At 41.4% G+C, this 26,588-nt stretch overlaps 1 protein-coding gene across 1 annotated transcript; it reads right to left on the bottom strand.

The window, feature by feature from the left end:
- Window positions 1-7,289: 7,289 nt before the first annotated feature.
- On the bottom strand, window positions 7,290-25,189 carry METAP2 (methionyl aminopeptidase 2). The gene is made up of 11 exons (XM_064451089.1): window positions 24,926-25,189; window positions 24,013-24,114; window positions 20,022-20,087; window positions 19,601-19,703; window positions 14,902-15,063; window positions 12,985-13,166; window positions 12,806-12,900; window positions 12,623-12,719; window positions 12,014-12,117; window positions 9,342-9,457; window positions 7,290-8,080 (listed from the first exon to the last, which is right to left on the bottom strand). The coding sequence occupies exons 1-11, from the start codon at window positions 25,104-25,106 to the stop codon at window positions 7,828-7,830; spliced, it is 1,461 nt and encodes a 486-aa protein (XP_064307159.1). The 5' UTR covers window positions 25,107-25,189; the 3' UTR covers window positions 7,290-7,827.
- Window positions 25,190-26,588: the final 1,399 nt, after the last annotated feature.

The following is a 26,588-nucleotide window of genomic DNA, read 5'->3' as shown; positions in this document are numbered from 1 at the left end:
ATGCTCATTAAATGTGCAAAAGCAGTTTGGTGGGTTTTTTGGTTTTGGGTTTTTTTTTAAGCCGAGGGGCACCTGATGAAGTGAGATGGACTGACAAATCTACTTGTTATGGCTGTGCAGTCCTTCAAATACCTTCCTTCTCTGCTGTCCTTTTTGTTGAGGAAATGTCATTTAAACACTTCTTTCTACTGGTAAGTATTTCAGGGGAACAGAAGGGAAGGAGAAAGAGTTGTGCTAATTGCCTCTCAGAATTCTGATACTTTTTTCTTCCCCCAAGAGCAGCATCTCAACCTGATACATCGGGGTCCTAAGAGACTCAAGTATTAATGGAAGAGTCTATCATGGGACTTGTAGAGAGCGATGGGATGGTGGGAGTTCATTAGCTTTAGTCATCAGCATTAAGCACATACTCAAGTCCCTTAGAAAGAATCTTATCCTGCCATTTTTTATAGAAGGATTGCCTCGGCTGTGCTTCTGGCTGTTCCCCTGCATTTTCTCTCACCGTAGCAAGCATTACTAAGTTTCAAAGCTTTCTCTAAAATGCATCATTAGCTGCGCAAAAACAGTCTGATTTCTTCCCATTGGTGCTTTCTGGAGTAGAACAGGAGAGGGGAAGGAGAAAGGACACGCTCAGACTAATGTCCAGACTAATGTCCAAGCAGTGGGAAGGATAGGGATAATTACTGCAGTCCAGCAGAAGGGTGAGCTAATCTAGGTGCGCTTCTCAACAGCTTCTGCTTTGGTTCTTAGTACATGCTGGTTCTTAAGTATCTAGCTCTGTGCCCTTTACCTAGAGTAAGACTTCAGCACAGCATAGGTCTATATGCTTATATTCTGCCTTGTTTCACTCGAGTAAATATTTAAAATTGAGCTCCAGCTGGAGCCAAGGAAGGGCCAAGGCTCAGGACCAGTGACAGAATCAGCAGAAATACCACAGCCAGTGCAGAAGCCTACATCATTCTATAGGCCTTGGGAAACAGATGGCTATTTGATCAAAGGCCTACCCACCCATTTTAGCAGCAGCAGTTCCTGGAGTCAGGGTTCCACAACTCACAGGAGTTCTGCAGAGCTGTAAAGCTAAGGGTCCAGCACATCCATCAGCAACAGGGGTAGTGTTAGGCAGAGTGGTCTGTTACAATAGAAGAGACCCAGGCAAGCCCACCTGATGATTCCAGAGCTCCCTCCTTTATGAGCAGAGTTGGTCTGGTAGCCAAGTTCCTTGCATGAAAGACTAATCATGAGAAAGCAGCTCAAGGAGCCATAACCCTTGTCTCATCTTCTCTCCACCTTAATTTTAATCTATGGTCAGAAAAACGGGTTCAGGTTGAAGGTTCTGCTCCATTGCAACCTTGCTGAGTTGTCTCCAGCCCAGATGCCTGCTACCTGGGTACCTAGAGCTCCATGCATTGCCCTTGCTGAATTTCCTCCTGTTGCACAAGCAATCGGTGCTTGTAGGAACTCAGTAAAGCAATTGTGTACTAATTATTTTTAAGGGTTCAGGACCCCCTTGCGCACAGACACGCAGGCAGCAATGCACCATGAGTAGTAGTTAAAGTTTTACATACATTTTTGAGTTCACTTGCTGACTCCCTTCCTCAGCTCTTCAGGAGAGAGGCTGGATTTTTTTTTTGCCCAGGTACACAAGGGAAGGGGCACTGCACCGTAACTAGTCACCTACCAAGTATACTTGAGAGTGCACAAAATTTTTGCTTGTGGACAGGGCCTTTGGAGATTGCAGAGCCCAACTCTGCTCAAAACAGGTTGGTCAGGGCTGTGTGCAGTCGAGTTTTCAACAGCACCAAGGATGGAGACACCACAACCTCTCTGGGCAGCCTATGCCAGTGCCAGACCACCCTCACGCTAAAAACAGTTTCTTCCTCTGTCTAAACAGAACCCCCTGTGTTTCTGTTTGTGCCTCTTCCCTCTTGTCCTGTCGCCGGGCACCACTGAGAAGAGCCTGGCTCAGTCATCTTTACTCCCCTCCCATCAGGTGCTTACGGACATGGATAAGGCTCCCCCTGAGCTTCCCTTCTCCCGGCTGAACACTCCCAGCTCCCTCAGCCTCTCCTCGTATGTCAGAAAGGGCTCCGAGCCCTTTGCTCACCTTCCTGGCCCTTTGGTGGACTCACTCCAGTAAGGCCATATCTTGTGGTGGAAATGCAGCACTGGACCCAGCCCTCCAGCTGTGTCTCAGCAGGGCTGAGGAGAGGGGAGGGATCACCTCCCTCGACCTGCTGGCGATGCTCTGCCTGATGCAGCCCTGGAGGCTGTTGGCCTGCTTTGCCACAGGGCACGTTGCTGGCTCATGGTGGGCTCGTCCCCCAGGTCCTTCCCCCAGGTCCTTCTCCCGGGAGCTGCTTCCCCGCCTGTGCCGGTGCCTGGGGTTATTCCTGCCCAGGCGCAGGATGTGGCTCTTCCCATTGCTGAGCTGCACGAGGTTTCTGTTGGCCTATTTCCCCTGCCTGTCCCGCTCCCTCTGGATGGCAGTGCCCCCAGCTGGTCTATCAGCCACTCCTCCCCGAATTGCATCACCTGCAAACTTGCTGAGAGCGCACTCTGGCACATCGTGGAGGTGAAATTAGCTCATTCTTAAACTAAAAATTAATAGCAATTTCCAGTCCTAGGTGGTAATAGATAGGTGCGTCCAGAGAGCATGCAGTGGGATTATGTGTCTTCACTTTTAGCTAGCGGTAAATAAGGTTTCCATACAGCTCTCTCCAATTTAAGGGATTAAGAGATTTGGCCATATAGAGAAAAAAAAAAGTTAACTTCAGAAAGTGGGGAAGCAGACATCTAAAGCTCAAAAATAACCAGGCAAAAGGCTTACTCTTCCTCTTAACTGCTGACTATTCTACATGATTTTGTTTTGTTTTTTAAAGCACTGTAGCTATGCAAAATGAGAGAAATCAGCATTGGTATAAAGGCAAAGCTAAAAATTTACAACTTTTAACCTTCGTTACAAGCGTTGGCTGGCTGCTATGACAAAAAAACCCACAAAAATCCTAAAAGAGTCACAGCACAGTTCTCTATTTTTTCATTTACATTAAAAGTACTCAAACATTTCTATTTGTAAAAACAGAACTGCCTCCTGAATCCACGTAGAAAAAAACCATACTATTGAAAAAATTCATATAAAAATAACGTCTTCTTTCAAAGCACGCTATGCTGTTCTCAAGTTACACAGTCTTTATCTCTAAACACACCTTCATAAAACCATTTGGCAGAAACAGTATTTTGTGAATGGACTTAAGAAAATATACTGCCCTCCTATGTTTGTGGACAGCCGATTGATGTTCCACAGAATGCCGACTACCAGCAAGTTGGAAGTGCAAAATCCTGGCAAATGATTAACTATAAAAAGCCTAAGTCTCTCCTTCCTGTAAGAAAAATATTTCAAAGAAATAGGCTTTGGCAAAGTTCCTCTACCTCCAAACACCACCTGTAAAAATCAAACGAACAAATTCCACTCATGTTTACACCTCGCATCATGAAGTTTCCATGGTACCATCCTGCTCTGGCTTTGTACTTTTATGAAATATTATTTTGATTTACTGAAGGTACCATGACACAATGAAGTTGGAAGGTGCAACAGCAGTTTTCTCACTGTAACAGCAACTTTATCTCCCTCCCTGACAGATGCCCTATTTCACGGGATTACAGAATGGTTTGTGTTGGAAGGGACCTTAAACATTATCTAGTTCCACGCCCCCTGCCAGGGCAGGGACACCTTTCACTAGACCAGGTTGCTCAGAGCCCCATCCAGCCTGGCCTTGAACGCTTTCAAGGATGGGGCACCCAGAATTTCTTTGGGAAATCCATTCCAGTGCCTCGCCACCCTCATCATGAAGAATTTCTTCCTTATATCTAATCTAAATCTACCCTCTTTCAGTTTAAAGCCATTACCCCTTGTCCTGTCACTACGTGCCCTTGTAAAAGGTCCCTCTCCAGCTTTCTTGTAGCCCCCCCCTCCAGGTACTGGAAGGCTGCTATAAGGTCTCCCCACAGCCTTGCCTTCTCCAGGCTGAACAACCCCAACTCTCTCAGCCTGTCTTCAGCCTCCTCTTTGAAAAGTTAGTTATACTCGCACTTGAAATGCCTGCTCCCTTGCAAGCCAGGCTGCAATGCAGCAGCTTCCACAAAGCTAGTGCTGGAACTGCTTTGTTATTTCACAAGTTAGTCTGTCGTAGACGAGAATGTCTCTAGGGACGTACCTTGCAGTTGCTACTTAGCACCAAGTTTATTTCCATTTTTAGTAAAATCTACCACTAAAAAGGGAAAACCCTGATCTTCCCAGTACAGTAGTATTTTTAAAGCCAAAACATGAAGTGCAAAACTCCAAGGAAAGCTACCATCAACATGCAAGACGACACTTTTAAACAGGAGACCTGAGACTTTGAATACTACTACCTCTGATTCAAGTAAAAGCAGTAAAATCTATCCTTCATAAGGAAAGCCCCTCTAGTTTTAAGATCGTTTATTTTCTACAAAGTACCCATGCTGCAGAAGCTTTGAGAAACAAAAGCAACCCCATCCCTCCATGCAAGACTTCCACCCGTTACAGCTGTGTTTGTACCCACCAGCCCAGTTTTCCCCGTCCCACGCTATAAAAGGCCTTCGACGGGGGCCTCCTGCGCCGAGCAGCCCCGTGCCCGGCTCCGGCCAAGGCGCACGCTGCGCGGGGGGGGAAGTGCAGGGCAGCTCTGGTGCTCGCTGCAGGCACTTGCTTCCTTGGCAACTCTTAACGCAACAGAGCTTTTTGGTTTGGTACAAAGCCAAGTTCACATTGCTTATGCAAGCTGCAGTCAGAAGGTTCCACCTCACTCTGCTGCTTTCGAACAGGCGGAGGGGACAGGCTCTATTTCAACAACCTGGGAAAGACTCAGGAAGGGACAGTGCCCGCTGCCCCCAGCAAGTGCACGCGCTGCAGTGGGGTGCTGCTAACGCAGTTAAACACAAGACAATAACTTCGCTATTTTACAGTCAGAAAACTAGTATGAGGCTCTGTGAAATTAACGGAACAATTAGGTTGAAAACTTACTTGAGCAGGTGTTCAAAAAGCAGGAGGGCCGTGGGATGGGAGGAAAAACAACCCAACCCACATCTGAGAGAAGCACGTTGTTTGAGTCTAAAATTAGTCTGGTTAGGAAAAGCTTAGGCCATCCCTTCATCAAAAGGACAGATCGTATGAGGTCAAACTACTCATTCTCTAATGACGCCTGTGTCTCACAAGGTCTGCATGAAGGAAAAACCCTGCAAAGTAGGTTCAGAACTCTCTGCCACCTCTAATGAACGCGCTCTATAAAAACTATTACCATTTATTGTGCTGCATGTACTCAAGAAACAAGATGATCCCATCTTCTGGGTATTTGGGGAAGGCAGACTTCAATATCTGGCGCAAAAGTCTTTGATAAATTTTTGATTTTGTCAAGTGACAAGACAGCACGGCCCAGTTATCAGACAGCACAGCCAGGACTTTATGTTTACAGCCACAGGAAAAGGCAGCCTAAAGGGCACGAAGGCAGTAGAGGAATGTTTGGGGTTTTTTTGGTTAAATGCAAGGAGGAGGTGGAACTAGGGCTTGCCTTCTGTACTGACAGGTGTAAGTGCAGGGCGGTCAGCAGCACAGGAAGCACGTACCCAGACAAACATGGTTAAATTTAATGGCAACAATTAATCATCATGTTCTGCAAGTGTTTTCTGAAGCCCTTCCTCTACAATTTGTTATGCATGACTATCAGCTTCCATATGTGAATTCACCAACAGCCAGTATGTTAAAAAGTTAAAAGAATAGGCCATAGTCCAAAGTAGCTCTGCTAGTCCAGGTCTTCCTATTATGCTCAGGTAAGAGAAAAGTCAAAAGGGAGGAAAACAAATCATTGATCTGTAATACTCAGTGTTCTTGAAGTAATCATCAGCAAAGATTTAAAAAAAGCCTTGAGCTGGAAGAACCGCTTCAAACATCACTGAGCGCCTAACGGACTTTCTAGGGAAAAAAGCTTGGGATTAGTGGGTAAGAGGCTGAGAACCAAAGCAGATTTGTCTTGTTTCTAGCAGAGTTTGTAGTAACCAGGCTTGTTACCAAAACAGGATAAGTAAGCTGGAAACCATTAATTCTACCCTGTTCGTCACAGATTCTTTCAAGTGCCAGTTTTTACTCTGCAACGCACAAGCACGTACAGCAGCTACTGCTTGTTTGGAAGCTGAGACACACAAGCCCACACAGCTGCATAAATTACTTAAAATTCATTGCTGGGATGCCAAGACTCCCAAACAGCAGCAACAGGAATACACATTTCAGTATCCTACTAAATCCACTTGTACAAGCAGTATGAAGTTTAAATAATACAAACAGGAAAAAATCCCCTTCCATGGTTATTATTTTTAAACTGTAGGCAGTGTGTGACATTGCTTCCCTCCCTCTAAACTGCAGCTCACATACTGGAGTTTTAAAGGACAAACTGCAGCTTTTACCTGAAGACAGAGGGGGAAAGAACTTGTATTTCTAATTTAATATGAACAACTCCACGAACAAACACACACCGTCACTGTAAAGGAGCAGGTTTAGTGTCTCTGTTTCCTGAGCAGTTTAAGGCACTGTTACCGATGTATCAAAGAAGCTGTTGGTTCTGTTACCAGTAACTATGCAAAATTTTAATATGCGAGTCCTGAGGTAAATAGAGAGCACTGGAAGGCATATGGCATCTAAGCCTGAAGAGCTGTGGGATTTAATTCACCTTTACAAACCAGATTCACCAGTCAGACGCACTGCAGTGGGAAGACTGATAATGACTTCTTACGTCAAGGAAACATCAAATACTCCAGACTAGTTTGCCTGCACAGAAGAACTTCCAACATTCCAAAATAAATCAACATTTTCATTGTCCCCACAACTCGTCCAATCCAACGTGTACTTAAAGGAGACTGGGAATCATACGAAGCAATATTTTACTCCTGCAAAAGGGCATGCCAACAGCAAAGAATATGTAGGGACACATACCAACATCCACAGTTGACTCCAGCCCGAAGTTGCATGCTGCTGCTAACAGCAACAGAGACCACAAAATGCGTTTGACGTGTTCCAAATGCAGCTAAAGTCTACGCTGAAGACTGGTGCTCTCAAAAACAAATACCACCACGCATCTCCACTCAAGTCACATTCTGTCCTGCAAAGAGTTCATGACTTCTTGCCCTGTATCCCAGCACTGACAAGACTATTTAAATAAGCACTAAAAGGCAAAGCTTCACATTAAGGGTAAGACAGGTCCAGTTTCAAGACAAGAAATGGCAAGTCAAGTTTGTAAAATATTTAATAGAGCGATTTCCCAGCAGACTCCTGACCAGAATCATAACCAGACTTCTAAAAAGTATATATATTTTTAGATCTGAAAATTTGTCTTTATTTTTTACAAAATGGATTCCAGGAAGTTTAAAAGGCAGTATCATTGAGGACTTGGACGCAGAAATCCGGTGTAGTCATTCAAAGCATTCAAGTAGGAATATGGTAATATAAATATTTGAAAAGCATCTTTTCTCATAAATGTTCAGAACAAAATGTATAACTCATTCCAAACTAAAAATTGAGCTTTATAGCACGTATTTCCCTGAACAGAAAAAATAAGTAACTTTTGAAGTATTTCTAAAGGCCTGAAAGCTTTTTCCTTGGTTAGTTACATTAGAAGACTTGCCTTTGATTAAATTCCTTCCTTTCCAAATATGGAAAGTATTACATCAGTCCACTGTTAAAACAGACAATATGTTGCAAATTAATTCTGGTGTAGTATGTTCCAACAAAGCCTAGAGCATAAAGGTGCTGAGGTGGCTTTGAGTTTAGTAGTCATCTCCTCTGCTGACAACCTCCTTGCACGTTGGGCGCAACAGTATAGTATGCTCGAACTGTGCTGTGTACGAGCCTTTAATGTCGCATAAGGGAGGATACGGATCCACTATACCCAAGTCGCACAGGTTCTTCAATGCCATTAGGTATTTACTCTCTCCCAGGCGATCTAGCCATCTGCGGCAGAATGCAAGAGTACCAAAGTTTTCATTGATAACATTTAGCAAGTGTTTCGCTCTTGGAAGCCTGTAGGAAACAGAAGAACATGTTTGAGAAGAAAGAGGTATCACCAGCGAGCATTCACTACAGAAATAAACACACCAGTTAAGAAAAAGGTTAGATTTCAAGGTAGTTTAAGACATCTTGGGATGTCCTTCCACATCAACCAGGCGTTCTGTTCACAAAATAGAGCGCGCTCTCCTTCTGCAAAAAGGTATCCTTCAAAACAAACCTGAATGCTGCCAGACACACTGGCCACCCATTTCAAACAGGGAAAGTTAGGCTGTGAACGTGTCTGTATCTAACTACGCAAGCAAACCTAAACACAGTAAAAAGAATCATCCTCTTAAATAATAAAGGATGATTCATTTTATAAATAAAAACAGGTTTTCTCCCGATACAAAGTGGTTCTTAATCTGAACTAATTTAAGCGTAAGCTCGTTGGCTTAAAACTCTGAAATTTTACTTCTGAAGTCAAATGCTTGGTAAGCTTTTTATTCATCCTTCTGACAATATATAAGCAAAAAATTAGATTTATAGATCTGCTAAGAAATAAACTTCTTTCCAAACATAAGCAGTTCCTTTCCAACCCCTAGGCTAATTTTCCACCCCCTCGCCTTTTTCATATTACTAGATTGTTCTATGGAGACAAAATAGAACTATCTGGAAAAGCATGTCTGCCTGCTTTCGTAACAGCCTTCACTTCAGAAAATACATTGCACCCCTAGAAATGCCAAAATGCAATCCCAGTGAAAACTGAAAATTAATAAGCTATTTCATTTTATAGCGATAACGCTGATACAAGAACTTAAAACCCACAAAACATGCATACAAAACAAAACAGATGACATGATGACTTGATTTATTCTGGGAACAGCACTAAGACAAAGATTGTGGCACACAAACATAACACAGATGTTGACCTAAAAAAAAAGTTATGCATTTAATATATAGACACATATACAAACATAATCTGTATATTATTAATTTTACAAAGTTAATTATGACAGGAAGATTGTTAAAAACAATCTACATTTCTGAATACATAATTATGTATTTTTCTCCATTCTCAGATTCTTTGGGAATAATTCCATATTGTCCCAGATTTACAATCGGAGCACATTTCGTAATAAGAACATTGCTAACACCACCCTTTAAGTCCTCTGACAGCCTGTTTAATTAGTGAAGAACCTGCACTGCATCAAAATTTGATCCTTAGAAGGGTGGTAGTTCTAGCACAATATACCAACAAAAAAACCCAACAACAATGACAGCAACATCATCCAACCTTATTGGCACATGCCCAACATCAAAGTTCTTCATATAATGAGAACACTCCATATCATCATGAACAACACCTTTTCCTGTGCTACCGAAGGTTTCTATCGCATATACTTCACCTTCCTAGGAACAGAAAAAAAGAAAGGGAATACGTTGCAATATGAAAATAAGTGACATTGGGCCATTCAGATATAACAATCTCAGTATAACAACTTCTGAATACAATTAAATGCGAATAGATTCAATCACCAAATTGATGTACAGAAAAATTATATACAGAGATTTCACAGAGTAAAGTTACATCTCCAAGTCATCAGCTATTTATGTTAGTACCATTTTATTTGTTTCAAGCCATAAATGTCAGCACATTGGTAGTCACGATTTCTCAAAGTCACTGCACAGTTAAAACGTTGTCAAAGCATACGTGTAACATAGCTAAGAAGCTACACTCTGCTGCAAAACATTTGCTAACTGGAAGTAATTCTCCTTTGCTATTCAGAGAGAAGTCCTAGGAAGTGTATAGTTTACACATAGCAAATAGATGTTGATTACAGAGACTTACTGCACTGAAGAACTGTCTGCCCAATTTCTGCAAGAATTTTCTGGTAACAGCTGCTAGTATAAACCCTTAACCTGCTCATTTCCACTCCACAAGATGAATTTCTTCAAGAAATGAAGGTGACATACATCTGCAAGGGCATTATCAAAATTCTAGCCAAGAACATACTGAAATGCCATTATATAAACTAATTTCTGCAAGTGCATTCACATATCCTTAATGGTAGGACTGTGAAAGCGACTTAATGAGATAAGGCATCAAACATTAACAGACACCGGGAGCTGGGTTTTTCAGTTTATTAAGCTACTTTGAAAGCCATAACCCAACAATAAGAAGCCATATGCAAAGCAGGAACACAGGCTTCATATTCAAGACAAACTCTTAAAGATGTCCCTGAATATTCAACTGTTTTCATAAAAACAAACAAACAAAAAAACCACCACATAAAACCACAAAAACCCACACACAATTAAAAAAAAAAATTACTTTACACCCACTTTTTCAGACTAAAATCGTCAAGAGGCTGTATTTCTCTCCATCACAAAAACCTCCTTGGATTGCAGTTTGATACTATAATTAGCACAGTACGGTAAGACCTTGGCTATGCTCCACATTCTTCATTGGCAAAACTCACTGTCTTTAACGATGTAGGATTGTGTCCTAAGTAACCTCCAGAAGCTGAAGAAATTAAAAAACATCTCCTCCCCAGTGTCTGGATATTCAATTAAAACAACCTCAGAGCTCTGAAATCTTTAAGTAAGATTTGCTTAAAGAACCCAGAAGTTTTATACTAGCAATATACTGATGATGGATGATATACAAGACCTAACCATTCACTAACCTAAAACAAGAAGGGCACACAGCCTTTTTCTCCCTTCTTCTCCATTTCCATTTCTTCCTTTTCCTCTTTAATCCCTTTGCACACTCCTATAGATAACATGATACTAAAACTTTGTCTTTTTGCTCACATCGTTAACAAGGTGATCAACAATTATGATACAAGTTTTGGGCGATGAGAGCGAGCCTGCCTCAAAAAACAATCCTGTCCAGACCACACCTGTCCCCTCTTCAGCTCTTACAAGTCTTATTTACATTGATAGGCTTACTAGTGATCCTTGCTGATCAGTGATCAGGCTTAGAATGAAATGAAAAGCTTCTTATCTTATTACCAATCTTTTAAATGAGCCTTCTTATCTTGTTAGAACACAAGCTTACATCAAAATGGGGGCTAAATCTCAGGTTACATACTTTAATACTGCCTTTCCCATTGGTATGGTTTGCCACATCATGTACAGCAATTTCTTTTCCCCTGCTCCAAACACTACTCAAACAGCATCTTTCATCTAGCTTCTCCCATTAACTAGGAATATGCTTAATTGTTTTGTATCTGCAAAATAAAACTGCACTGGAAGCTTTTCAATAAAGATATCATATCTAACTGTACTTGCAAAAAGTCACCCGAAGCTATAACACTACAAAAATAGTTCTCAAGAATTACCTGAGCATGAGAAGACTGTTAGTATTTTTAATTACAGAATGAACAAACAAGGCAAGTGGGAATGACTGGCAAGTCCAAAGACCTTTCAGGAAAACTCTGGTCCCTCAAGTTCACCCCCAAATTTGAATTCCTGTCCTTTTCCCTGCTCCTAAGTGCGACATTCCTAAGTGCATCGTTCCAACAGTGTTTTTAAGTAACATATAAACACTGAGACATAAATGTGCAAGAGTTTCTGTAAGCATCGCTAAGGCCATTCAGATATCAAGGGGTTGTTTTGCTGTTTGGTGGTGGTGGGATTGGGGATTTTTGTTTAGTGTTTGGGTGTTTGGTTTTTGTTTGTTTGTTTGTGTGTTGTTTTGTTTTTTTGAATAGCAGGGTTCCAAGACTTCAATTTCAGAAAGTGTCAGCTACCAGAACACTCCAGGACCAAACGAAGCAGCCACTGAGATGAAACAAGAGTGATCACTCCTTTATGGGAACACTACAAAGTACAGCAAGTCCTTCCTCTGCTGCTATTATCCACCAGGATCACAAATACTACACATTAGGACTGCACAGGAAATATTATTCTTGCAGTGACAGCCAGGGAAACTTAACAGAAAGATTTAAGAGCTCCATTTACCTCCATTCTTGTGGCTTCTCCTCCTTTCACAATGGGTACCGTTTTTCCAGCATGTATCCTATACGGCCCAATCGAGTGTCCATTCAAATTGCGAATTGGTTTCACTTTTGAAGAAAACATTAATATTACAGGCAATTTCCTAACATGCTAAACCCTTTAGAACAACTTGGTTGGTTAGCTCATACCAAAAGTACGATAGTGACTCATCCTAGTTCAGAGGAACTAAACTATCCACACATCTTGTGGTACAAATTCCAGTCAAGATACGAGTTAGTTTTGTACGCTGTATCAAAACTTCATTATTAGACTAGCAATTCCAAGAGTAACAGAAGTTATTAATAAAAGCCAAACAGCAGGTATCAAATAATTTGTGTATTTCAAAACAGTTGTTTAGCCTTCATCTTATCTGTTAAAGATGCAATACTTGGAAGGATAAGTCAAGAACTTTCCTCCAGAAGAACGGCAAGCCAGCCAGAAACATGTATTTATGCAAGTCACTCATACGTCTAGTACAGACAGCTTTTCAATATAATACAAAATAAATCAATATTTGTACAAATATATATATGTTCTAAGAGCAACTATCCTTATATAAAGGAAAGAACTTGCCTTGGTATGTTTTGCCATCAATTTCAACCTCGTAAGACTCCATAACTTCTTGTATGGCCTCCCCCACATCACAGAGACGTACATCTATTCCAGCACACTGGAAATAAAGTGCAAATATAAATGGAAAATAATTGCAAAGTTTACTGTAAAAGACTTGCTCAGTGACTTACTTAATGACCATACCTTTATTCCAGTATTTGTGGCATCCTTTACAGCTTGTAATAGCCTGTCATATTTTGGATTGAATGTGACTGTAAAAGCACAGTCAATAATACGACCTGAAATCAGCAGAAGTTAATTAGCTTCATGGTCTTTGCAATGAGGAATGTTCTCAAAGTTTTAATTCATAAATGAAAACTAACCACTAATATGTGTCCCAAAATCTATTTTGCAAATATCATCGTACTGCAGGACTGTTGGATCTCCAGCATTGGGAGTGTAGTGGGCGGCACAATTATTCAGAGAGCACCCAGTAGGAAATGCAAGACCTGCATTTAAACCATTTTCCTTTATCAGCTTACGTGAGCAGTCTTCTAATTTTTCACTAAAAGGCAGAGAGGAGGGAGAAGAAAAAAGAACACAACAGTTGTCATTAATATTTCTTATGATGACTTAAAACAAAGCAATGCAAGAACCAAACCTCAGAACAATACTGAAGCAAATGTTTCAATTTAAAATCTTAAACTACTTGTATGCTAACTGGAAAGAAACCCTAGACTGGAAAACTTAAGTACAACATCACAATCTTCAGTTCTTGGTGTTGTTTGTTCTAACCTTTTTTAGGCAAAATTGAGCACTTCATTTGTGTTTTTTACTCTAAATTTAAAATATCCATCCATTACAAACTACATTTTTAACCTGTTGTTCCTTCCAGAGGTCACACAACTAAAGTTTAGACAAATTAAGTGAATTTTTAACAATTACTGGGATTGGGGGGGGGGGGGGGGGGGGGGAGCAGTATTATAGTCCTCTCATTTATTTAAACAAATATCTATTTAAAGAAGGATAATAGTATTTTTTTAACTTTAAGTGATAACTGTGATAAAATAAAACCTGGAGACTAGCATTTGTTCTTGGTTTTTGTCTACTCTCAAGCTGTTAGCTACCAGAAAGCTACAGATACACGTCCACCAGGGCATACTCCTATAGTAGCAGTGAATGAAGTACTGCAGCTCACATCAGTGCACCATAGCCTGATTTTATTTAAGCAAGCTATTCACTCAGAGCAATCTGGAAAAAGAAGAAAGCTTACTTTAATAGGCAAGTCCCCATAGCCTGAGGTACTTTAGGAAGAAAAAGTCATGTTTTCAGAAAATCATTGCTTATAACAGTCAAACTGTATAATGCAATGTGACAGATTTGTTTCAGCCAGACTAGCTTATTAAGGCACCTGTCTGTCTTTCACTTTCCCTGACAGTATAGTATTTCTTTCAGTTATCCCTGCACAGTTACCTTGGGGATCAGCTCTCATTAGCTTTCTTACTATCCTACTCTTGTCAGCACAGTCCTCAGTCATACCAGGCTGAAAGCACCTGATTTTGGAAACTAAACTGTCCTGGATCAGTGCAGTACTTGGACAGTAGACATTCACTCCAGATAAACTGAAGGACAGAAAAAGGAATAGTTGGAAGAGTCAAGAGAATCAGTCCAGGCTAATTATTTCTTTAAACTTTACCTTAATCAAACTACTGTTTATCTTAAGAAATAACTGAGCAAATGGATTATCAGCTGAGAACACCACAAAGAAACACTGTGTTTCTCCAGAAAGATCAGTCAGTGAAGACTAAATACAGACAAAAATCTTCCTGCCCTGGACTGAGCACACAGCCATGCTGTTTTCATGCCTCTTCCCCCACTCCCAGCCTCAGACCGCACCTGTATCGCTCAGCCATGTAGCATTGCACTGACAACTCTGGCAAAAGCCAGGATGTTTACTACCGCTATTGCTGCTTCTTTCAGCACTGCCTGCAGAACTTAGGTGCAAGAGTAGCCAGGGCACAGAACACTAAAATCAAGCATGTGCTCAAAATAACTGAAAGCTTAGTTTGAAATTCAGTATGATCCCAGGCCCTGTAAAGCTGGATAAGCTAAGAATATGTTATAGGAGGAAACTTAAAAGGAAATAACTGTGGATAGTGGCTGCATACTTCAAACAGAAATCTCCCCCAACATTCATGACACAGTCAATTAAGCACACAAAATTGAGACTAAAGCCCTCCCCCTCTGGAGAAAGAAGAAAAGTCCATAGCAGAGGTCTTTAAGAAGATCTGTGTCCTCACCAGATTTCTATCATTGTCATTCCAGGTTTTATCCAGCTCATAACATATTTCCTCACTTGTCTGTGTGCCTCTGCAGCTTCCCGAAAATCATTCCAGATTTCCTCACTGGCTTGGTCTAGTGCTTTCTTTTCTTCACTAGTTGTTCTCCAAGCAGCAGTTCGCCTTCAAAATAAAGCAAGCCTGTTATGAAAAGCTACTATAATCACAGTAGTCACTGCAACTTCTATCTAAAGCCTGCAAAGCATTGATTATCCAGTCAGGCCTAGATTCCCCTCTGCAGCAGAAAACATCCTGATTTATAAAATTTTCAGAATAAAGGAAGCCTATAGAAATCTACCTGCACCACAGACTGGCACCTGTGAAAGGTAGTAACATTTACAGCAAAAAAAATAATTATGTATACATAGAAATTTAACTCAGACCATGAACAATATTATTCCCTTTACAATTTCAAAAGCCTTCCTTCCCAAACCCTCCCAAAAGCCCAGAGAAGCAGTGTCCTTGGAGGATGCACAATACTTTTCAAAAAGACAGAACAGGCGTATAGAATTCATATCAGTGCCTGCAATTCCACCTTGAGTTTAGCAGGGCAACATGCTCTGCTCACGCAAAAAGTTTATTTTTTTGCACAATCTTACTCATTATGACAGTGCTGCTCTTGTACAGAGGAGAATCTCAGCACTGTGGTGTGGCTGCTTGGCCCAGAAACCGCTCCTGACACAGACACAATAAGCTCCTCCAAAATTTAAAGAGCTTGCAGTTCTAGTATTACTGTCGCTCATCCTCAGAATATTTAGTTAGTAACACCTAACACAGTGCATAGTAACTGTGACATATGCCAGGAAGTTACTTTCTAAGTTTGCTGGATGGTCAATTAACTTTTGTTCCAGGAGAATACCGCTCTTTATGGCTCTTCAGTAGGTTCATAGAACAAATACAAGAATAGTTTTCCATACAAGACCAAACATGACTGGTTTTGAATATATTTCTTTATTATGCAAGAAACCATACAACTAAGGTTCCAAGAAAGCAAATAAACAAAAAAGTAATTTAAGCACTCCAGCAACTGTCAGAACTTAAAGACTACTCTTCTGACGACAAAGTAGAGATACCCTTCAAATGGTGAAGCTGGACTCCTGTAATGACGCAAAAATCCTAGTGACAGCTCAAATAGCTCTGTACATGCCATGCAAGACAAATACTACTACAAACAATATATAACCGGGCATCCTGGTAGGTTGGTCATAAAAGAAAAGGGGTAACGAACAAGATGGAACGAAGATGCTGAACTATGCCACAAAGTTTCTGAATTTAGAAATTTTTACCTTTATGCAGGTGAGTTCATTTCTAAGTAAACAACTGAATATGCAGAGTAAAAGCATTACTTTCTGAAATCCAAAAGGGTGGCTCCTTACCTGATTCAGACACATGTAACTTGGCTCCACTCTAAGAGTTTCCTTCACAGCCAAGAAACAGGTATGAGTGAGCCAAGAGACTATGCCCTGCATGCTGTGTTTTGAACTGAGTATACAGTGTTAAGAGGCCTCCAGTTCTAAAGGGGAGTTGAAAAGATAAAGGATAACAGGCTATTCCGTAAAATTTTTCTCAGGATGACCAGAGGATCCAAATATTTTGAGACACTTTTGTTTGTTTCCCTTGAGCTTCCTGCACCTTTCCAGATGAAGTAACAGTGCAAAAGGAGAAACGCCATGCTTACGTTTCTGAGCAGTTTTCTCGCTCCAGTAGCAAGCACTACTCTTCAAATTTGCCTTAACACCGGTAAATTCCACCAAAAAAAAAAAAGCAACAGGCTGCAACACCCAAGCCTCCTTACTGCACTTGGAAATAGGACTACTGCCAGCATAGTAGCCACAGCACAAGATGGAAAAGGTGTACTGCAGAAAAACAGTGGTGAGAGGGACTCAAGAATCCTTTCAGACTGGTCTGGATTCCAGCGGGGAACACCCTCTGGTAGCAAGAGCTGCTGACAGAGTCTGGGCAGCTGCTCTGCCATCAGTCACTGACTTAAGTGCAAAATCCAGCAAACTGCAAGGAAGCTGTCCTCACTCTATCCCTCTGTATTTCAGCATATAGTCACTCCATGCAAGACAACTGGGGGACAAAATAGCCTCTACATTTAAAAATACTGTATCAGACCCAAAGCATTTTGCTGCAAAAGCTGCACCGCTGCCACCTGGGAGCTCAGGAAAGGAGACGACAAGAAATCCCACTTGGGATTCTTCAGGACATGTGAAACGCTTCAGGACATGTGAAAAATCAACTGATCAGATAAAGGTCTCACATCAAACATCAAGTTAGCTAGCTAGCTACATGAGCTAGCAAGCTTTCCCGAGGACATTTGCCTAATGTGCTGGCTACCACATAAATGAGTTTAAGAAGTTCACCTCTTGCTCCAAGCCATTTGTTCTCATCTTTTCACTCCAGTTCAGAGCCCCAGTTTTCACAAGCACAAATCTTTACAGGATTGTGCTGTAAACTAGTTTTAGTGATCAAAAATAAGAATTCCAGAAAATAACTCCCCCACATTATTTTAACCCAGATAAGAGCACGGGCAGAAGCAAGCAGGCAGTGACAAGAATTCCTTAATCCCACTTTCACAAAATCAGTTTATCATGAAATATTGGTTATAGCTTTTCCGCCCTCCCTGTCACATCATTTCAAATTCAGGTGTCTTCAACGAAAAACGCAAGCCTTCAAATAGAACTAAATACCTGAGATATAAAAATATCAAAGATGTTAGTCTGTTGCCTATATAAGAACTGATTCTCTGCAATTTTTTTCCTCTGAAAATTGAACAACACCCACACTTCTAGTTCAACTTCCCACACAAAATACAGAATTCTAGGTTGAGAGGTAACTTTAGAAAGTGTGTGACATCAAGAGTTAGGATTAGAAGTGCAACTCTAAAAAAAATCTAAAGACAGAACCCTACCAACCTCAGCATGAATAAAAGCAGCAGCAGAAAAATGCTTTGACAAAATATAAAATTAAATTACTATTCATAATAGGAAATGGCCTAGCATTCATTTCAGCTACTAATTTAGGTAGCTACTTAAGTTAGCAAACACTAAAGTAGCATCATACGAGTTAAATATTTAAATTAGGAACAAAACTAAGCATTTATTTGCTTAAGCAAATTATATAAAGAAACTATTTCAGGTTCCTTAAGAAGTGTATATCCTTCTTCCGTAGCAGAACATTCTTGGTACAGCAAAGACACCACACTTAACTCCTGTTAGAAAAGGTGATTTGTTGTTGTTGTTTTGTGAGGGCTTTTTTCCCTTTCAAATGAATAGCAGTGAACCAAGAGTAAAACATTTAATCCTCAATAGCTGGATACATAACAGAAGTGTAAAAATAGCGTGTCATTTATTAATAAACTGCAAACATTCTTAAGATATTTATAATTGAAATTCCTGGATTGCTTAAATCATGTCCTTCTGAACGTGGCATATGAATATACAGACAAGCACTTAACTCTTAAGCCTGAAAGAATCACTCCTGGATCAGCTACCCTCTGAAAGTCCTTCATTAGCATGCTAAGATTGTGCATACAAACAAGGCAGTCATTTACAAATAAATATGAGCACACCTTGTGATCAAATAGAAGTCATTAAAAAAGACGAAAAGGCTTCCTCAAAATCAAATTTTAATCTCATAAAAATGAAACCATATTATGTGAATATCTGAACACAATTTAGAGGATGTACTAGACCCTTTAACTATGTTGCTTACACTCTATGAGAAACAGGCATTGACTTTAAACAACCAATAAATGTTTCAAAGAAACTTAATTCTGAAAAAGTCACTGAAAACTAAACAATGCTTTCAGAAATATAAATACTTATCTACTTCCCCCCCCCTTTGGTTTTCAGAGTTTTGATTCAAAATCTCCTGGGAAGTTTTCAGTAACACTTGGTCTTTTCATTCAGATTTTCATGCAATTCAAGCGAATTCCGTGCCCCATGCTCCCCTCAACCCCCCAGTAAAACATGACCTTCGACAACACTTCATGAGGGAAAAAAATCAGGGAACTCAGTCAAGCTGGTATATCCCAGCCCCTAACAAAGCATAAGGAAATAGCACCCTATGAAAACAGGAAGATGCACATCTCTGTCCCAGTAAACCACTAGAAACTGTTTCTTGTTTAGCGAAATTGCATGTTATTCCCATGTCACTATGAATTACAAATTAGTTTAGTTTACGATAACTATATATTCACACAAAGAGAATCAAAGTGCAGAATATACCACTTAGGCTTTTAATTTAAACTGTCTCATACTCTGAGATTGACATGTCTCTACCAAAAAATAAACAAACTGCTGCATAACACTGTCTCATCTCCGTAAGTTTTAAACCTTCACTCAGTTCTAATTCAGATCATACCTTTCTTACAAGCTGCCTACTGAAATCCTGTTGGTCCCCTGGGTCTCAAGGTCCCCTGCCTCATGGCAATTCTGCTCATACAGGCTACAGCTTAATTAAAATGGTAGGGAAAGAGTAACATTTTTGGCCTGAAAACTTCTATTCATTAAGTTTTTAGATGATCCAGGTAAAAAAACAAGGGGGGGAGGGAAGTACACTACAACTCACTTTGTCCATTTAGTTGTACATCAACAGTTTCACAATTCAGCACATCCAGATGACAGCATTTATTTTTCAAGCTTAGAACACTCACCCATCTTGTGTTGGTGGGTATTCACATTCTTCTCCCTTCGGGAATACGTTGCTGGGAAATAGATCACATATTGGAATAGAAGGTGGATCTGTCTGGACTTTAGCTGTTGAATATAATTTAAGAAAGTTTTACATAACGTACACGGGAAATACTAAGTATCTTACTTCAACCATAAAAGTTAAATGGCACAAGTTATTTGGGCTTCTACCAAGACAACATCATATCATGATGCCCTCATAAGACTTTATTTGGCCAATGCTCGAGGTCACATTCAGGGATACCAGAAAGATGAAAACACAGCCAGAGTGGGCCTATAAACCCAAACTGCACCCCGAAATGTGTTTCCGCTGCCAAGAACAGCACTTACACATGCTTATACCAAATATTCACTGCAGTCTATATTTTTGAGCTTGATACCTACGTCCTTTCTTCTTTTTCTTCTTCTTCTTCTTTTTCCCTGTTGCTCCATCTCCTTCACCCTCTCCATCTACAGGAAACAAAGTGCTCAGGTGAACATAAATAACCTTAAAGAACCAAAGAATTTTGAATGAGGCACAGAACCATCTGCATTATCTGGAAACACTTCCTTCACAGCAGAATTTAATGGATTAAAAGACAGCTAGAAGCTGCCACCAAACTGATATCCTGAAGAAAATGGAATTTTTGGAATTTTCTGCTAAGCCATAACAATGAACTATGTCAGCCTGGCAAAACAGAATTTGAAGGCCAGAGTCGGGAACTGAGAGATAAAGAAGCACTTGTTTTACAAGTATATCCTTGAGGACAGCAGAGAGACAGATCAAAGCAAACATCCTGCCTCAGAAGCTGCTGAGAACAGGGTGATAAAGTGTATAGTCAAAAAGAACAACTAATTGGGATGTTGATAAGAACTAAAACAAAGTGCCCATTAGGGGAACTATCCTCATAATACTAAAAATCAGACCCCATAGGCCAGGAACCACCCTCCCTCTAGTAAGCCCCTTACTCCCTGAGCATGCGTGGTAAATTAAAATGTGAGCTGGACCTTAACATCGAAGCTAGGAAGAAATTAACCAATTAATAGCCAAGGCATGTGAGTAATAGCTATGACTGACACATTTACCTGTATAAATGCCTTGTAGCTTCTCAGTGCAGTATGCTAGCTTTGTGGGTTACCAACTAGCACCAATCTTTGCACAAAAATGACTTGAATAAAATACTTCCGCTCTGTGTGTAGTTTGGTGTTTTGCGCACCAGGCGAACAAACCTACTTTTCAGGATAACAAAACCATTAGCACTTTCAGTCCCTAGACCACACACAGACCTCAGAAAATACTTTCTAAAGTTGATGACTTAAAGATATAATCAAACAGAGAAAAAAAGCAGCTCAAGGAAAGAGTTTTCAGAAAGTCCTACTTCAAATTCCTCTATCTTCAATTCACCCAAAAAGATGCCTGGGGTTGGGGGAGGGCATGAGAGAAAACTGTATTAGACATGACAGCTAGCAAAAAGTTAGGAACTACTGCTTCAAACCCATCTTTTGATGCTTCAGCTAAAGGAACTTAATGCACCTGGAAAAAAAAAAAACCCAAACAAGCAAAGATGACAGCACTAAGGTCAGGATGAGTTTAATCTGGAGATAACAGGGAAAGTCACAAACAGCACTGAGCAAAAACCACTGTGTGTGGGATGTATCAGTGAAGCGGGAGGTTTTCAGAGAGCAACGTAAGCACCAAGAATCAGCCACACCGTGTTACAGTCAAATTTGGGAGTTAACAATAACCCCATGGATTTCACATTTGGCTACACCTAATGCTTAGTTACTTCATACGCTATGAATTATTTATCTTATGTGATACCATCTAACTAAGCCTTCTGGACCTAACCACAAGTTCATATAAAAATGGATAAGTACTAGTCATCTACATTTAGAACATTTATTTATATCTAAAGCAAAAGTAAAAGGGAATGAACTTTCAGAATCAAGTCAAAGCACTGCCATTTTGAATGCATTTATAAAGAAACTTGTTTTTAAATAAATGAGCAAATACAAACGAAAACACCGACCAGTTGTTCCAGTCACCAGATTTCAAGCCTCTCATGATGGTCAGTGTCACATGCATTTTTATGCCATAGTGACTGCTGTAATCCGGCAGCTGGGGCAGGTTTCAGCAGTGTGTCATCCCCGTCCCTCCCCAGCTCATTCTGGCATTAAGTATCTTTAAATTTTTGTAAAAAAACTGCAAGTATAACTTGTACTACTAGTGTAACTACATTGCAGTTCAGCTTACCAGACTCTCCATTAATTCAGATTTCATAGGCAGCCAAAAATCCTTAACAGCACATATCAATTTCTTTAAAACGTGGTAACTTTGCCACATTTCTCTTGACCTTGAGCTGTGCTCAAACCATTCATCAAGAAATAAATCAAATGTGACTCCAGTTCATTCACCAAGTCATTTTTTTATCTTTTATTTATTTAGTAAAATGCTAGGCCTAAATCACAAAAAAGTACAGCATTTTTAAAGTGTTGTCACTGTTGCTATCTGCTTATTGTGTCTTTTTCATACATCACTGCACGTGAATCTGCCAACTGCAAGCCAAACTAACCGGGCCTACGCTTTCACGTCCTTGAAGACTGCTGCAGACTAACTGTGCTGCCAGAAACATAACTACTGCAGCTGACCAATACCCTGTTTGTCTTCTGGTGATTTAGCTGGTAACGAAAAATATTTTCACCAGATAAGCAATTTAAGTTCTTTGCAAAACTGAAGCCCAACCTTATGCCATTTTTGTATAGCTGTTTAATAACTTAGCCTAATATAATGGAAAAATGTTATCTATCAGCATGTTTTAACACTGCAAAGGAAATCTGAAAAGCACTTCCTAATCTCTCCCAGATTTCAAAATGTATACAGTTTCGTTTCTGAGGTCACTCAGTTATGGGCTTATCAAGGTAAAAAAACAGGGGGTGTGTGTGTTGGTATTTTATTAGTTTTAATTTAATGCAGCACCATGTCTTAAGCAACACCTCTGAAATGACACAATTAAGACATCAAGTTGTGGGAACCAGTACAAGCAAGAACACACAGTTGCCCTCAAAAAAGTTAGAGCAATTTTTTTTGCTACAAAAATATTGTTTTTCTAAAACCACCTCAAGACTAATATGTGGAAAAAAGGAAGATTATTTCAGTGATAGCACCACTTCATATTTTTTATACTTTTTAATATTGTAATACTAATTGCTAATACTGTAAAAAGCATAAAAGAACACAGGGCTTGATCTACGGCTAACAATGTTCTTTCTCCTGAGATGGAACTATAACTATTCTAATAATTTTCAATGATATTTTTTCACTGTGTAAAGTTTTCACTACCCTCCCTTCTCAATATTTTTTTATTTCAATTGCAACAATGGCAAAGCATATATTGTATTAATTTTCTTTTAACTCCATAACCTGAAATACACCATAAACCAAATAATCCACCAGAATATATTTCTACAGAAAGTAATTGCATAAAACTGGATGCTATATATAGATTTAAAATGTTCCAAGGTCAATTTGTTTGTAATTTTATATATCTCAGCACACTAATTTCTTTTTTAAACTTCTATACCTAGTTTATTAAATTTAATTCTGGAACGATGAATTCCAGCGATAGTCAACTAAGAAGATTCCAAAGCACAACAGCAAGAACCATTTCAGGGTGCTGAGCCAACTTTAAACGCTAATTCACAAGAAGGAAACTAAGTTTCTAACTTAAGAAATATGTTTTCTTAAATGTCCATTTCTATTGGGAACTCACAAAAACAAAGCAAAGACAGCATTTTCACCTGATACGCCTACAGAAAAGATGCACCCAGCCTGGATTTGCATACCAGACACTTCCAAGGCACTTGCTTAGAACATCAGCTGCATAGCACAAGCAACACACAAGGTGTATGCCTTGCTTGTGTATTAATCTCCCGCCAGTTCAGTTTTAATGAAAAATTAGGATTACAGATGAACAGGTTTAAAGTTATTGGTGAAGACACTAAAACCTTCTATTAATTAAAATGCCCCCTTAATATTTTGTCTGTATTTTTGTTCTAAGCCAAGAATAAGAGACATAATTTGGAACATAAATTTATACTGACCACGGTAATGCAAGTGAGAATGATTTATAGCTTACCCTATCTTAAACTAAAGATTTCCCTGCACCAATAAGATCCTTGAAAACAAGCTGTAACAGCTATTCCTGTTATTTTTTATATATATATCTACACACAATTGTTGCCAAAAAAGCAGAAAGTATAGATAGCTGCATCTCAGCTCTCCCAAGCCAAAAAACAACCAACCTCAAAAAATCCAAAAGTCATCTGTAAAGGTCTGTTAAAATGGGAGTCCAGGAAGAAGTTGGAAACGTAAAGAGAAAAGGTAAGTTACACTTGCCTTCATCATCATCGTCTTTTTCTTTCTCCTCCAGTGCTTGTTTATCCAATTGTTTTGCTACATCGTCAAGAGTACCTTCCATTTCTTTATCTGTTTCTTGTCCTGTTTGTAAAGTTAAAGTATGACTTACAGAAAAAGAATAGCTCCACATTAGTGAACAACAGCCCCCAAAACTTTATAGAAATATCACGCGGTACTCATCCCACAGATACCAGCGCATGCACTGCTTTTTTATTTTAAAGCAGACCCAATGTGTTAAGATTGTAGAGCACTACAGTGACAGGTACTGTTATTGAAGCTTGAGTATAAAGGTAGCATTATCCAGACGCTTCTGATTACTTTTTTTTTCCCCTGCCAGGGTAACTAATTCGTCTTGCCATAGCAGCAACCTGGTCTTGTGAGATAATATGGGCATAAAGCAGATAATTATAAACGCACTGCGTGATCATCACTGAGTGCCAGCCTGCTAAAACAACCCCAAACCGTAGTTCCTTTACACTATTTGCCCAGACTTGCTCGGGCTCTCTCGGAGAGCCTGGGAGGGGTACAGAGACTCCATCATGCGGGATGACTTTTACAGCAGCAGCCTTGCGCCTCTCCCCCCTCGGGGCACGGGAGGGGATGGTGAGGGAAGGGGTGGCCTCTCCTGCGCGCACCGGCGTGGAGAGGCCTTCCCTCGCCCCGGCTCCCCCGGCGCCCAGCAGCACCCTGCGGTACTGGGAGTACCCGCCAGCTCCCCCTCGCCGAGGGGATCCCCGGCCCACGCAGCCGCCGCCGGCTGGGACACCGGCCCCGGCGGCGCCCCACGCCCCACCCGCGCCCCTCGCTTCAGCTCCCCTCAGACCCCCTTAGCCGCCCCGCCGGCTCCGGCCTGTCACCGGAGGCTCCCGGCGCTGCGCGGCGCGGCCCATACCCGCGGGGCCCGCTTTGCCCTTCTTCTTCTTCTTGCGCTTCTTCTTGGCACCGTCCTCCGCGCCCAGCCCCGCCGCGCCGCCCTCCGCGCCGTCCTTGTCCTCAGGCTCCAGCGGCAGCTCGCCGTTAAGGTGCTTCTCCGCCTCGGCGGCAGCGCTGCCCGCCTGCCCCACGCCCGCCATGTCGCCGCGGCCGCGCCGCCTCCCTCCCACACACGGTGCGGACGGGCGAGGAGAGCGGCGGGGGCCGGGCCTCCGCTCTATGGTGAGCGCGGGGCACGTTGGGAGCCTGGAGGACTCGGCAAGGGGCGGAGGAAGAGCGCGGGAAGGCCTTCCTTCCTCCCTCCCTCCGTCCCTCCCGCGCTGTCTGTGAGGATACGGGGGGCACTGATGGCGGTGACCGGCCGCGGCGGCTCTCCCGCCGTCTCTCCCGGGCCCGGCCGCCAGTGTGACCGTGCTCTCGAGGCGCCGCGGCCCGGCAGCCGCGCTGTCCCCCGCAGCCTGCTCCCGGCGCCATCCGCGTCAGCCTCTGCCCCGTCACCTCCTGCTTCCCTTCTGTAATACCCAACGACACGCAGGGCAGTGTCCGGATGACATTTTACCTGTGTATTTTTTAGGGGGAGCCTGTGCCCTTGACTCTGAAAGGCCCTGTTTGGCCTCCTGCATTTGCCAACGGGCTGGAATTGGAGGAAACCAAACGGCTTGGGTGACACAACCCCCTTCCACATAACTGGGGTACAGTTTGGAGAGGGTCAGTGGGACAAGACGACAAGCCAATAGGCGTCGCAAAGGAAGGTTCCTGAAATGCAGGCTGAGGGCCAACAGCAGAGACTCTCTTCATCAGCAAGTATTGTCCTGAGGAAATAGAATAAGAAATAGAAAATCTTGCTAAAACAAAGCACTCCTTTCCCAGTTGGAAGAGCTGCTGTGAAAGGTTTTATAGCGTTTAGGATTGTTAAGATTTTACAACTTGGGAACACTGAACAAATTAACTGAGTCATGTGGGAGGTAACTTGTACAGAAAGAAAATAATGTAAGAAAAAATGATGTGTTTGAAGTCCCATGGAGCAAAAAAAGGAAGATTCTAGTACATAGTGAAGGGCACTGCCTTGTCCCATTTCTACCACTACCTAGAAAACCAAGGAGAAATACCTGTGTCACCAGCATCCATTCATTAAATCAGTCCAATTCTTAAAATTCCTGTACTGAGTTTACACTTTTCACAGGTTTTCTACTAGTATAACCATGCTGGTCAAAAATATTTTTCTTCCTTACTGGTGTATCTTGACAACTCCTGCCTGAGATGTATTTATAGTATATAGTATAATAGAGCATCATGATAATTTATAACACATGAAGGTTATAAATGGGCCTTATCCTGCATGGCTGTGTTTTAAAACGCTTCTGCAGACAGGTCTTCGCTTGGGAAAACTGGTAACGCCTTGTACATCACCGAGGTACAAATTCTGCCCTGCTGGCCCCACTGAGGCCAGCTGCTCGCTGATTTTCTCCCCCCGGCTCACACCAGGGACCTGGCTGGGTGCTGGGAAGCTGACTTCCCAGGGCTTAAGGCATGTTCAGAGCAGAGATATGTGCCCCGCCACTTGGGAACTGCTGTGGTACCACTTGTTCCCCATCTTGTCCATGTTGTTATATGTACATGTC

This window comes from Phalacrocorax carbo, chromosome 1 (assembly GCF_963921805.1).
Source record: "Phalacrocorax carbo chromosome 1, bPhaCar2.1, whole genome shotgun sequence".
NCBI classification, from domain to species: Eukaryota; Metazoa; Chordata; class Aves; order Suliformes; family Phalacrocoracidae; genus Phalacrocorax; species Phalacrocorax carbo.
Note: the sequence above shows the minus strand (reverse complement) of the source record. Positions and strands in the feature narration are given on the sequence as shown.

What these genes read in the sequence shown, in the direction of transcription:
- METAP2 (XM_064451089.1), bottom strand. Translation starts at nt 25,106, where the DNA reads ATGGCGGGCGTGGGGCAGGCGGGCAGCGCTGCCGCCGAGGCGGAGAAG. An exon ending in GGGCAAAGCGGGCCCCGCGG is followed by an intron (nt 24,115 to 24,925) that starts GTATGGGCCGCG and finishes CTTTACAAACAG; the next exon opens with GACAAGAAACAGATAAAGAA. An exon ending in GTTGGGCATGTGCCAATAAG is followed by an intron (nt 8,081 to 9,341) that starts GTTGGATGATGT and finishes TGTTTCCTACAG; the next exon opens with GCTTCCAAGAGCGAAACACT.